At 40.3% G+C, this 15,662-nt stretch overlaps 1 protein-coding gene across 1 annotated transcript in view; it reads right to left on the bottom strand.

The window, feature by feature from the left end:
* Positions 1-3,114: 3,114 nt before the first annotated feature.
* tbc1d15 (TBC1 domain family member 15) overlaps positions 3,115-15,662 on the bottom strand; it is a 17,238-nt gene continuing 4,690 nt past the window's right edge. The window contains exons 3-17 of the mRNA XM_015398072.1: positions 14,759-14,852; positions 14,528-14,675; positions 14,200-14,407; positions 12,201-12,303; positions 11,919-12,113; positions 10,707-10,835; positions 10,124-10,227; positions 8,445-8,539; positions 6,824-6,940; positions 6,595-6,695; positions 6,145-6,244; positions 5,968-6,065; positions 5,121-5,237; positions 4,812-4,898; positions 3,115-4,384 (exon numbers count right to left, since the gene is read on the bottom strand). Coding sequence (XP_015253558.1) covers positions 4,211-4,384; positions 4,812-4,898; positions 5,121-5,237; positions 5,968-6,065; positions 6,145-6,244; positions 6,595-6,695; positions 6,824-6,940; positions 8,445-8,539; positions 10,124-10,227; positions 10,707-10,835; positions 11,919-12,113; positions 12,201-12,303; positions 14,200-14,407; positions 14,528-14,675; positions 14,759-14,852 — 1,870 coding nt within the window. The 3' untranslated portion in view covers positions 3,115-4,210. The remainder of the gene's footprint in view (positions 4,385-4,811; positions 4,899-5,120; positions 5,238-5,967; positions 6,066-6,144; positions 6,245-6,594; positions 6,696-6,823; positions 6,941-8,444; positions 8,540-10,123; positions 10,228-10,706; positions 10,836-11,918; positions 12,114-12,200; positions 12,304-14,199; positions 14,408-14,527; positions 14,676-14,758; positions 14,853-15,662) is intronic.

The raw sequence follows: 15,662 nt of genomic DNA, 5'->3' as shown, positions 1-15,662 counted from the left end.
AAGTCTGTCTAAGTCTATAACCAATAGAGGTAATAAGTAGTTATGATATTTAACTTGAGCATTTCTGCTGCTAATCTCTGGTGTAGAGTTGCTGAATTACGTCCTGATGTCCAAAAAAATTTACAGGTGGGGGTCATGGCCACCCCTCGCCCCTCCCCTGCTCACTGTCACACTTCATGGTCCATTGTTGTGGTCCAAGTGCAATTGAAATCATTTGTCTCCGGAGATAAAACCTCAGGATAGACATGGATTAGTAAAAAATTTTTTAAAAACAGAATATTTGACGTGATGCTATCGTTCCTCTCAGATAATTAAGAGAGAGGAGCTGAAATCCACATCCTGTTCTCCCAGCGGGACAGGAACCAGAGAAGCAGTCATGCTCAGCACTGGTGTAGCAACTCTGTACCCAGACCTTCAGATGATGTTCTGATTTGGCTGCTGTATCAGATTAATTAATCTGGGTTCAACAGATGGACTCAGTTGAGAAACAACTCTGGATTCCCTGCTGCTTTCATTTCCATGATATTCAGTTATTGCTGCTTTATTCATCACTCTGATGTTTGATTGTTGTACTGTGGCAAAACTTGAGTCTAAATTGATCAGCAGCACACGGTAGAGGTTCCGTCATGGTTCTGGGTTTAATCATTTTGAAAATGAAAGCTAATTGGGTACCATCAGATTCTGACCCATCACGTTACACCAGCAGGATACTTTAAAGAAACTTTGATCCCAAACATCCAGCAGGTGCAGGAAAAGATTGAGAAGATGACTTGTTATGGATCAACCTGCTCAAAATCAGAATCAGAACAAAGCAGAAGGGGGAACATCCTGATAGAAACATCCAGGGAAGAAATTTTTGTTTTTAAGGTGCAGTCCTGATTATCTGAGAAGGAAAATACAGGAATGTATGTTTGGTTGAGAAGAAGTCAAACTAAAAACTGATTATTTTATGTTTCTATGATGCTTTTTTTTTTTTTTTTAAAAATCCTTGTCTTTTTAATAAACTCTGCCTCTAATTTCTCAGAACTGAAGATGTTCCTGTTGTTGAGGCGGCCTCCTCTTCCTCCTCCTAGTGAGGATGAGGAGCAGCAGGTCAGACGGTGACGCTCAGCCTCCTCATAAAGCTCAGAGGAAGCAGCTGATAAGCAGAAGCAGCCGTCAGCCGCCTCTCTCCCAATTTCCTGCAGAACAGGAAATGAAAGGCGAGCGGCTTTGTTCTGGTTCTGATGCGGCTTTATGAGTAGATGGCAGGTGATACTGACGGCCGTCTCCTCCACCTTCAAATGGCTCCTATCAGACCAAGAGGAGGAGGAGACGTCTATCAGAGCCATGGAAGCTGCTCAGCTGACATTTAAGGAGGCATCAGCTGGTTTGACATTTAAGTTCCTAACGAGGGATTAGACAGAAAAAAAAAAACTGGTTAATGAGAACAGACCCTGAGTTTAAACTGGAGTGAGAGCCTCCATTTTCCTTCAGAACCAGCAGCTGCTCCTGCTCACACCGAGGGCCACCTGAGAAAGAACCATAAAGATGAAGATTGAGCTTCACACTGATGGAAAAATCAGTAAACATGGTTCTATTTGAGCTTCTCTTCACAGATCCAGAACACCTCCATCTCTCAGCTAGAGCTATGAGTAAAGAACAACATCCTGTTAACTGCTTGGTCTAAAGGTTCTTTGGACCAAAGAGATTAATATTCACCAATATTGAAAAATTTTTTAAATAGTTTTCAAGATTAGGAATGTCCTAATTCAATATATTGGATTATATCGGCCTGCACCGATATAATTCAATTGATCAAAATTTTTCAAAATCTCCATACAACAAAATAAGCATTAAAAGTTTGTATGATTTGTGCCGATATCGTATCAGAAATGGAAAAAGTTGTATTGAAACCTTGCAATTAAAAACAGACTAATCAAGAAGCTCTGAATAATTTTACCTTTTATCTATTAAATTAAAAGCAACTGATTTAACACAATAACTGACATATGTGTGTACCCTGGTATACCAAATTGAGCTGTAAGGAATTTAAGGTGGAATTACCTTCTTCAGATGTAATTAAGGTGGAATTTCCCCCTGCTTAGATGTAACAGGTTAAAGGTAAACATTTTTCCTCCAGATATAAAAGAAAAGTGCATCTTGCACTACTCACTTTGACTGATTATTGATTTGCTCTGCCAACTGTTAATTCACACTACCAATTGTTTACATTTACATTTGCAATAACGTACATTAACTGTAATATGCAATTACCTTCCACTGCTCTTTAATTTAGATAGCTTCTGTCCAAACATTATTTATAAATTTTATAGTAAAACCCATCTGTATATATGTTATTGTACATAACTGTAAAAACCCTTTTTATAGTAATATCCACCTGTATATTATATTTAATACATATCTAGCTGCAAATTTAGTTCATAAATTATGTTATTTATAATGGTATTCATCTCTATACTCATTCAGTAGAAACCCATGTCCTGTATTTATGGAACCATTATTTATCCTGCACTTGCTGCTATTGCACTTCTGGTTAGACCTGAACTGCATTACGTTGCCTTGTACCTGTACCTGTGTAATGACAATAAAGTTGAATCTAATCTACTCCAATCTAAAAAGGTTTGGATTTAATGTAGAGCTTAAAGGGAGAAATCATAATTGGATATAACGAGTTTAAAGTGGACTTTTTATTTTTAAATCTTGATATAATGTGGAGTTTAATTCGATACATTTAAACTTAACAAATTTAATGTGGATGTTTTTATCTCCAGATATATTGTAGGTAAAGTTAAATAAAGATACAGTATTTAAATGTAACCCTTAAGGTTGAACTTCCACATGTTTAGATGTAAAAAGCAGTCCTGTAGTATTTGAGACAAGGCTCTGTCTTGTTCTTAACATATTTATTTAAACTCATTTGAGATGTGTGACATTTATTTTCTCAATAAGGAGCAGTGTTGCGCCGATGTAGTTTTTTGGTCCCGATACCTGGCTGTGCAGTATTGGCTGATTCTGATACCATCGGTTTGAAATTGATGTGTGTGTATATATGAAGATCTGCATACTACTTAGATGTAAAATAATGGCTTTGTCAAGCTGCTGCCTACCTTTGTGAAGCAGGAAGAAGACTAATACAAAGTGAATCCAGTAGAACTTTTTATTGCCTACCTGGAATGGGTGACAATAGTTGAATAAATGTTTGGCTCTCAAAATGGTATCAGTGCCCTTTTTGTTGGTACTCGACGACACCGATACCAACATTTTAGTGCTGGATCGGGGCCCGTCCCGTTACTGGTATTGGTGCAACACTAATAAGGAGCATAATTGCTATATCCTTGTTTTAATGCAGCTTCTACATTCAGGTGTAACCAATAAAATCTCTAATGCTTTTGGTTGATATTTTAAGCTGTGATTCAAACTTTAAAAGAGGGATTAAAAAACAAGCAGAGGAATAATTAAAGGTAAATAAATGTAGTTTGCAGAAATAAAAAGCGTCGAGTGAACTTTGTCCTCCTTCTCCAAATGACTGTTAAATCCCTTAGCATCAGATTAAATGGACCAAAGGCGGATGGTTGTAAACCCTCTGAGGCAGAATGGGTCTCCTTAAACACAGCATTAGTTTCACCAAAATACACTAGAATAACATGAAGCTGAAATGTGTTGAAAAGCTTTTAGCTTCAGTCATCTTTGGTAGCTTTATTAAGAGAGACATATGTGATGAAGCTGTTAATATGAGACCAAAAAGGGCATTGGCAGCTTTTTTAATGAAGGAAGGTAATACACTTCAATTTGGGACAGGCTGAGCGGTTTCAGCAAGTCACTTTGGGCTTTTACACTTTAAAGATGAAAAAAACAAAAGAGAAACAAATGGAAAAAAAAAATAAAAATCAGCTGATGCGTCGATAATAGAAATACTGATTAGTTGCTGTTTGCAAGACGAATATATTCTCCGGCAGTGTCAGATCAGCAGGCGAGTTCTGACTCAGGAAACACGCGTGTGGCACATATGTGAGAGTCCAGGTGAGTCCCCACCTGCTCCTGTCTGTCCTGCAGGTCAGGATCTTAGAAAACATCAGGAGCAGAGAGACCATACAAGAAGTTAGAAAAATAAGGTTCTTAATAATCTGCGATCCTTTGTACATCCTTCTCCATCCACCTTGGAGCTACACAGCGCCCCCTGCTGACCTACAGTCAGTCTATGCGTTAACTACGAAGTGAAGACCCCTCTGGAGCTGTTCTGGGGTCTGTTTTCCCGGTAGTGTCCGTTAGAACTGACGTCCTGCTGCTGAACGGGCCGTGAAGCGGATCCGCAATCTGAGTTGTGTGAAACTCGGCGCTCTGTGTCGAAGCCCAGGATGGTGCTGATGGAGTGAGGAAGGTCCTGCGGAGAAGATCAGAATCAGAACCAGGTCCTGGTTAGCAGCAACTCTTAACATCAGTTCTTAGCTGAACCTTCTGAGTCTCCAACATAGATCTGCATATCTGAGCCATGGTATCCATGGCAGCCATAATCCAACCTGTAACCTGCCTATCTGGGCCATGATACCATGGTAACCAACATTCAATCTGCCTATCTGGGCCATGATACCATGGTAACCAACATTCAATCTGCCTATCTGGGCCATGATATCCATGGTAACAATCATTCAATCTGCCTATCTGGGCAATTAAACCATGGTAACTAACATTTAATCTGCCTATTTGAGCCATGGGATCCATGGTAACAAACATCCAATCTGCCCGTTTGGGCCATTGTATCATTGTAACCAACCAGGTTCCCAGAGAGTCCCTGAGAACTGAATCCCCACCTTGCAGCTGCGGATCTGATGGTAGATGCCTTCAGCTTTCTGCAGGATCTCTTCAATGTTGAGCTTCATGGAGAGCTCGTTGATGTGCTGAAACATGAGGAAAAGAATCGTTTAGCTGATTCAGTTTCAGCTCCTGCTTGTTGGGTCTTCACATGAATTGTATTGTGCTCAAGCTTTACTTTTGTATGATTTAGGGATAAGGATCACTGGCTAACGCTAACTGGCTGTTTCTAAATAACTAAAGCTAATGTGCTGCAGCTGACTTGGTGCACCTGATATGCTGAAGCTAACTGGCTGATCCTGTTTTACCTTCAGAATCTCATTGAAGCCGTAGTTTTCCTCCATGATCTTCTGCTTCTCAGAGTCCAGGATGGCGCAGCAGACCAGCAGATGGAAGTTCTGACAGGGCAGCCCGGTCCACATGACCTGAGGGGAGATGGACATGTTGTCACTAGGAACCAGATATGGCAAAGATTAGGATCTAGACTATTGGAACGGGATGGGATGTTTGGGATGAGATTTATGGGTTATCTTTTCTGCACAGGTCCAATCTAGCTTTTTATCTCAAACTGCTTGCTGAGGTAAAGACATACCTTCCAGCTGATGTTTCTGATCAGGTCATTTAAGTGTTAAACAGGTTTAACTTATTTAAAGAGACAGAGCCTTTGCTGCTGCAGGTCCTTCACTCCTTGACTTTAACTCTTAACATTAGATCTGAAAAAACTGAGCACTTTAGATCACTTTTAAAGACTCACTTTCAGACCATTTATGTGCCATGATGACCAAAATGTTCAGTTTTATTTATTTTCTGTTTTATATATTTGCTCCTTTTTCTCCTGGCTGTTTTGTCAGTTTTAGCTGCTGATTTTGAGTCTTTTTCCTCTTTTTCTGTTCATGTTTTTGATCATTCTGATTAAAATAAAGACAAAATAAAGTTACATCAAGAAAAAAAAGGCTTATATCTTAACATTTTCAGTGTGGATGGTTTCCATGGTGACCATGTAAGCAGAGGATCATCAGGTAGAAGTGGAAATATGAAGTATGTCACCAGCATCTAAACAAAGTCATTGGTTCTGAAGTCTGCAGGACTTTGATCCTCTGCAGGCTTCAGGGACCTGCTAGAAGAACCTTTAGAAGATCCAATCTCCAAACTGACCTCCCAGAGCCGCAGGACGTCGTGGAAGCTCAGCTCCCTCTTAAAGCGGATCAGCAGCCAGCGGAAGCAGAAGTAGAGGTAGCCGGAGTCCTGGGACTCTGAGGGACACAGAAACATGGCATCAGCGATGGATCCACGGGAATGTGAGCAGAGTGAGATCCAGAGAATGCTCTGTACCGAGGTAGTTCCAGAACGCCAGGTCCAGCAGTCTGAGCAGCGTGCTGAGCTGGATCAGCTGTGTCTTCATACCCTGCATCTGCTCCTCAAAGTTCTGATGCTGCAATACAAACAAACCCAACCTGCATGATTTAACGGCTCAGCCGTCTCCTTTAAATAGAACAGAATTCTTCATACAGACCCGTTTCAGGCAGATTGGTCGTCTCTAACAGAAACATGAGCTAAACCTCAGAATCAGAACCCAGATTCTGTTCTACTGGTTTGGTTCCAGAACTCCGGAATAAACTGAGATAGACAGATGGAGTTCTGACCTGAACTGGGTTTGAAAGTTCTGATGTAACCATTGAAACAGCAGGAAGTGAAGTTCTTCTGACCTCCTGAACCAATTGGCTCCTGAGCTGAAACCAGTGACTTCACATGGATGGTTCTGGTTCTGACTTGGTTTCTTACCATCTGGTCCATAAAGGAGACGAAACACCAGAAAGCGTCAACTTCGTTCTCCATAACGTAAAGGATCGGTGACAGCAGGTCGCTCATCCCCTGAACGTACCCTGGAGGAACATGGAGGGTCGGTGAGTGACAGAACCTCTGGAGTCCAGCAGGGGGCGACCCGGTTCTGACGGCCCAGAGCGATCAGAGGCATCATGATGCTGTATGATTGATGTGATGAAGATCTCACCCAGATCGAAGTCGTACATGCAGTAGGTCATCAGGATGTCGTGCAGCAGAGTCAGGGTGGGGTTGTTCGGACCTTCGTAGAACCGGTTCGTTCGGTCCGTTCGGTTCACGTCTTTCTCTGCAGCAGAACAGAACAAACATATTGAACCTTCTCTGACCTCCATGACATCCTGTATGTACAGCGCTTCCAAAACGCTCCAACCTGCTGGAACTGGAATGAGCTGAGATGGACCGGTACATCGGCCGGCCGATATTTTAGGCAGACGTTAATGTTTTATCGAATTCTATGCGCTTCTGTTCACTGATTTACCACTAAAATAACTTCTGTGTTACATAAAGTAAAAGATTCATTGAATAATAAGACATTATATCTATAATAAAACACTTTGATCGTTCCATTTCTGACTTACTGCATAGAAATATAGGAAAAGACTTAACACCAGTTTTCTTTTTACAAAAAAATCGCAAAAAGAAATGTAAGTGGAAATCGATCAAGAAAACCATCAAATGAGGACAGTTATGAAAAATTCCTAATTTAGCTTATTACAGTATTTAGAAACTGAACTACGAAGCTCATACATCATGTTTACCAAGTAATATTTAAAAGATATCTGATAAAAAGTATATTTGTTATGATTTAAAAGGGTGTGAAATAATTGTAAAACCAACATTTAGAACCGAAGTACTGAAGCGTTTCTGTTTGTGGGAAAATGGAGAAACTAAAAAAGCTAAATTGATTAATGTTTTCAAAAAATAGACATAAGACACAATGTTAATAAAAAATAACAAACCGACTTAAACTTTGTGCTGAATGATGATATTTATAAACAAAACGAAGGCTTTAATCCAAGAAATGTCCATAAAGCTACTTGTAAATAAACTGCTGGTTGGCTGAGTTAGTTTCAGTGTTTATTAGTTTAATATTTATAATTGGCTTAACTATTTGTGTTGATATTACTGTGTAAGAACAAAACAAATAAAAATAAAATAAAAAACTGAACTCAGCAGCCAGACACATCCATCCATCCATTTGCTCTCCGTTATTAATGTTTTTTTCATTAAATAAAAAACATGTAACATTTCTTATCATTATGTCATTATTTTCATGCAAATGAAGAGAAAGAAAAATATCAGCCTAAATTATTGATTAAAAAATACCTGCAGCCACATCAGGGATCGGTTAGACTTTGCAGAATAATCGGCATCTGTGTCAGCCTTAAAAACCTCTATCAGTCAATCTGTAAATTGAAGTTTGCTTATTACTATGTTGCTGGAAAACAGAGGAGTTCAACTCGTCTGAGGTTTATGGGCCCAGAATTATTCTAATCATTTCAACAGTAAACTGGAGGCTTATTTGGTGGTAAAACTGGACCATTTTCTCTTAAAACATTGGAGACGTTCATCCTGGTCCTATGATGGTAAAAATGTGGTCTCATCCCGTCTGCCATCCACAATAATCAGACATATTTAACTGCTGAAAGAGGCAGGACCACGGCTTCAGATAAAGATTTGATCATCATCATAATCATTAGGCGTCTCTAGAAGCGCCGTGATTCTGCAGATTTAAAATGTTCAAAGAAGGATTCTGCTGATGAAACCTGGAGGCTCCTCCTTTTCCTCACCGATCAGACTCCTGTTGTCTCTCAGTCTGGAGTTCCTCCTCTCCTGCTCCTCACTGATGGATTTCCACTGCAGCTTCATCCGGAAGTATTCATCCCTGTTGAGACACACAGAGTCACCGTCACCATGGAAACCTCAATACATCCCTTAGTTTACCTGTTAATCCCTGACCCGATTCGTTTTCGGATCAGTGACGTTAACAGGTTCGGCTCTAAACGAGCTGCCTGGTTAAAAACATCCTGAGTTTTCCGTCTGCGGCCTCCTGGGCTCGTGACTCCAGGTTAGTTGTTGAATGAACCATTTTTTTTATAATTTTTTTACATTAAAGGATTTGATTCTCTTTTAGAGTCTAGCTGTAGGGTTTAGATCAGTGGCGGCAGGTGGAGCTTTCTCCAGGGGGCTATAAATTCAAAATAGACGTATTAAGTATCAACGTATCAAGACGTACCAAAAACCAAGTATATTTATATATAAATGCCAACAGCAAAAAACAATATAATAAAAACAATTTATAAAAAAAAAAACTAATTTAATGTACATGTTTACTTTTAAAATAATAAATATTGCCCTTCTGAGGCTTTGTGAATGTAAATTTGTGTTTTGCATGGTCCAATATGATGTTAAAAACCTAAAAAAAGTAATGTACCAGTTTAATTATGGAGAAGCTATTAGTCAGCTTTATATTTTTTTAATATATAAAAACTATTTATTTACTGAGAATGTTTTTATTTAAGAGAAACTATGCAAATTAACAAACATCTAGAAAAAGTACACTTTATTGTATGTTAATTCTCTAAAATTAGTTACCTCTTAACTCTCTAAAGAATGCTAAAACACATCTTTAAAAAATGTTTTATGACTTTTGTGAGACAATTTTGATGCTTTTTACATTTCTTTGTTAAACTGCTTCTCTTATCACGGCATATGCTCAGAGCAGTCTGACAAAATATGATTAAACCATGTTTATCTGCATTTTAGTTGTTTTTTTCTTTAGATCACACACATTATACCATAATGTTAACACGAAAGGAAAACATAAAACTCAAATAGACTAAATTTATGTTTAAATCCAAAGCCGAAAACGTTGGCTCCTGGAAGTAGCGTAGGATCCAATTTCCGATGCAGATCCGGCAGAGACGAGTGATAAAACAGAAAGGATTTTAAGGCGTTTATTTTCTCAGGAAATACTTTATTAACCTGTTACACATTATATTGTAGAACGTTTAATATTTTTGGGGAGGGAAAACGTCATTTAGGTATTTTAAAAAAAATAAAATCGAGGACGACCCGGATGTATATCTGGATGCGTATATGAGCTGATGGCGCATGTGCAGAACGGATCGGGTAGTACTAGCGCGCAAATACACTTCCTGTCGCTTCAGGCCGCTGCTTAGTTGCGTCCTTTGCAGAGATTAAACATGTATCTTGCACATCTCAAAAACATATATCAATATATTTTGAAATATTTCAAATTTCAATTTAAAATTAAATGATAAATATTTTTTTTATGTCTTAATCAGGGTCATTGGGTGGGTGGGGCGGTGCCCTAGCGCCCTCTATTAGGCAGCCGCCACTGGTGTAGATCTAAAGTGGGAACTGATGCTTATGTCGTAGAAACGAATGCAGCTGAATGCGGAGTCCCCTTAAAGACAGGAAGACAAAGATGTTTGTGGGTTCGTACGTTTTGGCCCTCTGCAGAGCCTTCCTCTCCTCCAAGGTGCTGCTCCACGGATAATATCCCAGCAGGAACTTCCAGGCTTCTTTCCTGATAGCGTGACACAGACCCTGCAGGCAACAGACAGAACCGGGTCATCTGGTCTGATCATGAGGTCACATGACTGACAGGGAGCTCCTTCGGTACAACATGTTAAAACTTGATTATAAGAAAATTTAAGCTTCATTTTAAAGCTGCAGGTTCTTGTATGGGCATGGTGCATTATGGGTAAAGTAGTTATTTATGAATATAAGCTGCTACATGTTCCTACAGACAAACCATGAAAGACTTACTAAAGGTAACAGAAGCCATTTTTGAGTCACTATCTAGATTTTATGTCACTTTGGTATGTTGTTTCCTGTTTCACCTGTCTGCCTGCAGCCTCAATAAAAACATGAGGGTTTAAAAGCCTGATTCGGCCTGGATGCAACACATCCAGGAAGGACAGAAACAGGCGGCAGACATGGAGGAGTTCTTTTCACCATGTCTGTAAGGAATCCTGCTCACTGAGAGAAGGAGCTGATTTCTGTGTTGGTTTACTGAGACTTGCCCCTTTAAAGATCCTCTGTCTGAGTGTGGCCTCATCCTCCATCCTGCCCTCGGGATCCTGGTGTTTACTCCATTCGTCTGCGGACAGCGGCTCCGCCCGGGTCACCTGAGGCCTCACCCCGAGGTCGATCTGTCACATTGGAGGTAATGATGTCAGAACTTCAGTTCAGTGTATTTAAAGTCACATGTTCAATCAGATCATTCAGACATACTGGTTAAAAGTAGAGATTAAAAAAGATAAATAACTTATGATTTAAATTCATTCCATCTAATTAAATGAAAACGTCTGTTATAATGTTACTGCTACTGCTTACTTCCCCTGTTTAATGAACTTTCTGTGGTTCTGTTAAGCCGGGCATACACTGTACGATTTTTTGCCCTTTTCAGGCCGATTTTCCAGCTGTGCGAGAATTTTTCCGACTTTCAGCCTGATCGTGCGTCGTGAACAGGGGGTAACAAGGGGCGATCAGCCTCTCAAGACCACCTCCCCATAAGGAATCATGAGGTCGGGAGAAAATCAAGCGTTTTTGAAATTTATGGAATGCGTGGAGTATCATAGCGCAGACCACACTTCAAAACTGGGCATAAATCAAAATTATCTGCGGCTCATTGCTGTGAGAGTACAACCAGCCTTTAGCCTCTCAAATGCCACTGTTTTAAAGCGTTTACATAGGATAACTCAGAATCCATTAAATTACACTGGTAAAATGTTTACCAATAGACATGTTAGACATCGTTGGAAAGCTTAGATTCTCCACAATTCAACCACCTAGTTCATTTTATGGACATAGCAAGCATAAAGCACAATTAAAGCAGCATGTCGAAATGTAAATGACAAAGCAGCCACAACAAGCAAGCATGTCTTTATTACTGCTGTTCAAAAAAGACTTATTATTTTCGAGAATAAAAAAAACTAACTTTGAGTCATGTTTGAACTGATGCAGCTTGGGTGTTTTACTCACCCAATTTTCATGTATATATTCAGAAACTAAAAGGTGTTAAGCTTTCAAAAGATGTATCACACATGTAATTTGGGCTTACAGTTGCTAAGTTATTTGCTTTTCCTTTTGGGTATGCAAAATAGGCGAATTTCCCAGAAATGAGGTGGATATTAGGAGGTTAAAGCAGTTGGACGGATTTTAGCGCGATTGCTTCCCTGACTCTTGATTGGCTGAAAGGGATCATGTCTGAACCTGATGTTCCAGCTGCTCACCCTGGTGATGACCTCGAAGCCCGGCTCCTCCTGCTGGTTGATCTCCAGACCTGGAATGACTTCACCCAGAAGGTCTGCCACCTCCTCAGGGGGGCGCTGCTGCTGCTCCTCTGTCCCCCTTAGAGCATCGTAGATGTAGTTGGTGACTTTGGAGAAGCTGCCCAGCGTCGTCACATACGGGTCCCGCTTAAACTTCTGCAGGAGGAAAACCTCAGATTAACGAGATGCTGATCAGAGCCATCAGTCAGACTATGGAGGGTGTGTGAGTGTTTATGTTCCTACATGAATGAGGCCGAAGCTGTTGTCGTCCATCAGGTTCTCGAAGGACTGGGACAGAGCTTTGTTTGGGGTGCTGACCAGTAGACACGATTCATCCTCAGGACACCTGGAACACACAGACCCTCAGTCAGCTCGGCGTGTGCGTAAGCAGAACGTCCCTCTGCAACAGATCTGGACTCAAACATCCGGCACCGACGCAGCCTTTCACTGAGACGCAGATAAGAACTTTAATAAGACTTATCAGCCTCATCAGCAGCAGAGAGCCTCAACACCTAATCTGACTTCATCTCAGCCTCACAACATTTTATCGTTGTAGAAATTAATATTGAAATGATACGTCTCTGCAGACGGTCTGTCTGCTTATGGAAATAAATCAAACAAAAAGAGACTCACTATTCTGCAGCAGATTTCCATCTTAACATTCCTTACTTTTCCAAACATTTCTGTCTTTGCAGCGTATTTCTTCTCTGAGGAGCCGAGTTTCTGAAGAACCAGTCAGACAGACAGTCAGAAAGGACCTGACCATCATTTATTTATCCAGGACTGAGACCTTCCACACCTTCTCCAGCATCGTCTGTCGCTGCCAAACCTGTCGTTGGCACCACTACTACTTCAACCACGTCAGCCTCTTCAACCCAGTGGGCTACCGCCCTTACAGCATCGTCATCATCGCACTGTTCCTCCCCTGAGCCAGAAGAGGCGAGTGCTTCAGGAGCTGGAGGCAGTAGTAGTAGCTCAACAAGAACTGATGGTGAAGCCCAGGCAACAGGCCCTTAATGCTCCAGCATCAGATCCTCTTTTACCACAGTAAAAATCCCATATTGGATGCTTAGATCCTATCCAGATCCGTCTGACATCACTGCTGCCAAGCAAACATATAGTGACTTAATATCAGTGTTTTTTTGTTGTTTGTTTTTTTAATCGCTGCTGCTTGCCTTATCAAGGCTGCACTTTAAAGAATAAGATGGTCTAGAGAGCCGTCCTGAACTAAAATATCAGCCGTCTGATGTATCGGTCAATCTCTGCCAGGAAGTCCCTGAATTATTCATCTTCACCACATTCTGTTTCAGTGTGACGCTGATAAAAAAAAACAAAAAAAAAAACTGTACATTATAACTAAAAATGTTAAAAATAACTTTTATCAGCTCCGAAATGGTTGGGATAATAATTTTCCCCCCAATGTTTTTCTTGCTAAACTCAAACTATTAAATAATCATCTTAAATATTTATAACCTGACAGACCGAAGTAACATGTTTTTATTCCAGTCAAAAATCTTTTCTTTTCTCCTCTGTGAAGAGTAGAGACCCATTAATCCAGATTTTTTCAATCTAATCTAATAACCTGGACTGAGCGGGCCGATACCGACCCAACATTACTGTTTAATGAATGATCAGGCTTGACATGTTGAAAATCGCTAGTTAAAAATCAGAAAGAATGAACACGGATATAAATCCTTAGAAGCTGCAGTGCTGCTCTGTGTAATGATGTAACCAGCACTGCAAACATAGAATAGAAGTGACTAGATAACTTTAACTGAGTGTTTTTACCAGGTTTGATATCAATAAACAATGAAATATCTGGATGGGCGTCCTTGAACTGATTCAGCTAATTAGTCAACATCAGAGCTGATATCTGATCCCGGTATCAGGTGGTTGCGGCTCTAGTGAAAGGTTCTTCTTTTTCTGTATATATTGAAACTGTTCATAGTATTTCTATTTTAGAAAACATATTTATTGTGCAGGAATAAGGTCTTAGCTCTTTTACACTGGTAGCCAAGTTATCGACATTTCGTTGTCAAGATTCAGCTTGTGTTTTTTTGTGCAATGACAATAAAGGAAGTCTAAGTCTAATAATCCAGCAGCTTTTTAAAATTATTCCTGTCATTCTGTTTGTTTTTTTGGTGTTGATTGGAAACATAAAAACACAGGTTCTGCTCTGCTCTTCTGAATGATCAAAGTCTAGTTCAGGCTAAAGGGCTGGTTATACTCTGCAGCTACTCACTCTGTCAGCAGAGCGAACCTCCTCAGGCTGTCCAGGAACTCTCTGCTGCCGCCCTGGTGGAAGTGAAGCGCCGGCAGCAAGCTGGAGGAGTCCTTCAACTGGAGGATGAGGAAGGTCCAACCTTCCTCCTTCACCTTAATGGAGCCGAGGTCGCTGATGTTCACAGTGAAAGCCCAGCGGCTCCGCTCGTTGCTGTGATTCAGAGAGCCTGAAAGACAAAACGCAGGGCTCAGTAAACACCCGGCAGAAGGGCTGCTTTTAAAGACTCCAACATAGACAGTTCCTACTCCTTGACAGAAACTCCTCCATCAGTCATGTGTAGACCCACCCTCTCCATTGGTGTAATTCCTCTTCCTGAAGGACACGGCGTTCACCATGTCCCACTCCGTCTCATAGCTCTGCTGCGTCTCCAGCTGCTGCCGGGACTGGGACTTCTCCCTGGGACACTGGGCCCACTCCACCACCGAACTGGAGTCCTGAGGAGAAACAAGACTACAGATCATGACGTCATTAAAGGGGATTAAGCTAAGGTGAGGTCACAGAGGAAGCAGGGACAAACCTGTCCAGCACACAACATATTGGACGGGTCAACGCTGTCCTCCAGAGGCCGGTATTCGACCAGGATCTCTGCATCCTGCAGGTAGATAAGCAGACTGATCAGCAGGCCGCCAAACACAAAACGTTCTCATCTTTTTCTAAACGCATCACCGCGGTGACAAAAAGGCAATGCAAATACAAAATGCGGAGAAAAAAAGCTACAAAAACAAACACATTAAATACATGCAACAAGAAATAAGTTGCAAAGAAGATATGCTGCATCTTCAGCTAATAGAGAGCAGCAAAATACAACACACTGCAAAAATGATTCAAAAACACAAAGCGGATCCAAAAGAAAAATGCTGCAAGGAGCAAAGACAAGACGTAAGGCTGGAAAATAGTTTAATATTAATAAATAAGGAATTACATTCTATTCACTAACAGTAATATGACTTAAACACATTTCATTATACGTCTATGATTGTAATATACGTCACTGACGTTCTGGTTTTTAAGCGTTCAAAAAAAGCTAATATTTCTAAAATGTTACATGAGAAGTTTTATAAAATTAGTAGAATAACTGTCAGGCTTCTGTTCCGTCAAAGCTTTTTATTTTGTTTATATCGATAACTTATATCCTATTAACAAATATTTTGTAATATACTTTTTGGCTATAATGTCCTGCCATAGCGGAAAGGAATGGAAACAGACTATAACCATTATAAATCAAAGCCTTAATTCAATCCTCTTTGTGTTCTGGAGCTCATCTATTGTGACAATCCAAGTTGCAGGTTTACTTAATTAACTTGAAGCATTTTGCTTTGCATGTGTTTCTTTTCTGTGCTTCCATGGTCATATATTTATGGTTATCAGCTCTCTAATCAGCTATGGGAGGAACTAAATGTTTTGGCTTCATTTGAATATAT

Source organism: Cyprinodon variegatus, unplaced genomic scaffold (assembly GCF_000732505.1).
Source record: "Cyprinodon variegatus isolate N-32 unplaced genomic scaffold, C_variegatus-1.0 Scaffold910, whole genome shotgun sequence".
NCBI lineage: Eukaryota > Metazoa > Chordata > Actinopteri > Cyprinodontiformes > Cyprinodontidae > Cyprinodon > Cyprinodon variegatus.
This window is presented reverse-complemented; position numbering and strand designations above follow the sequence as displayed.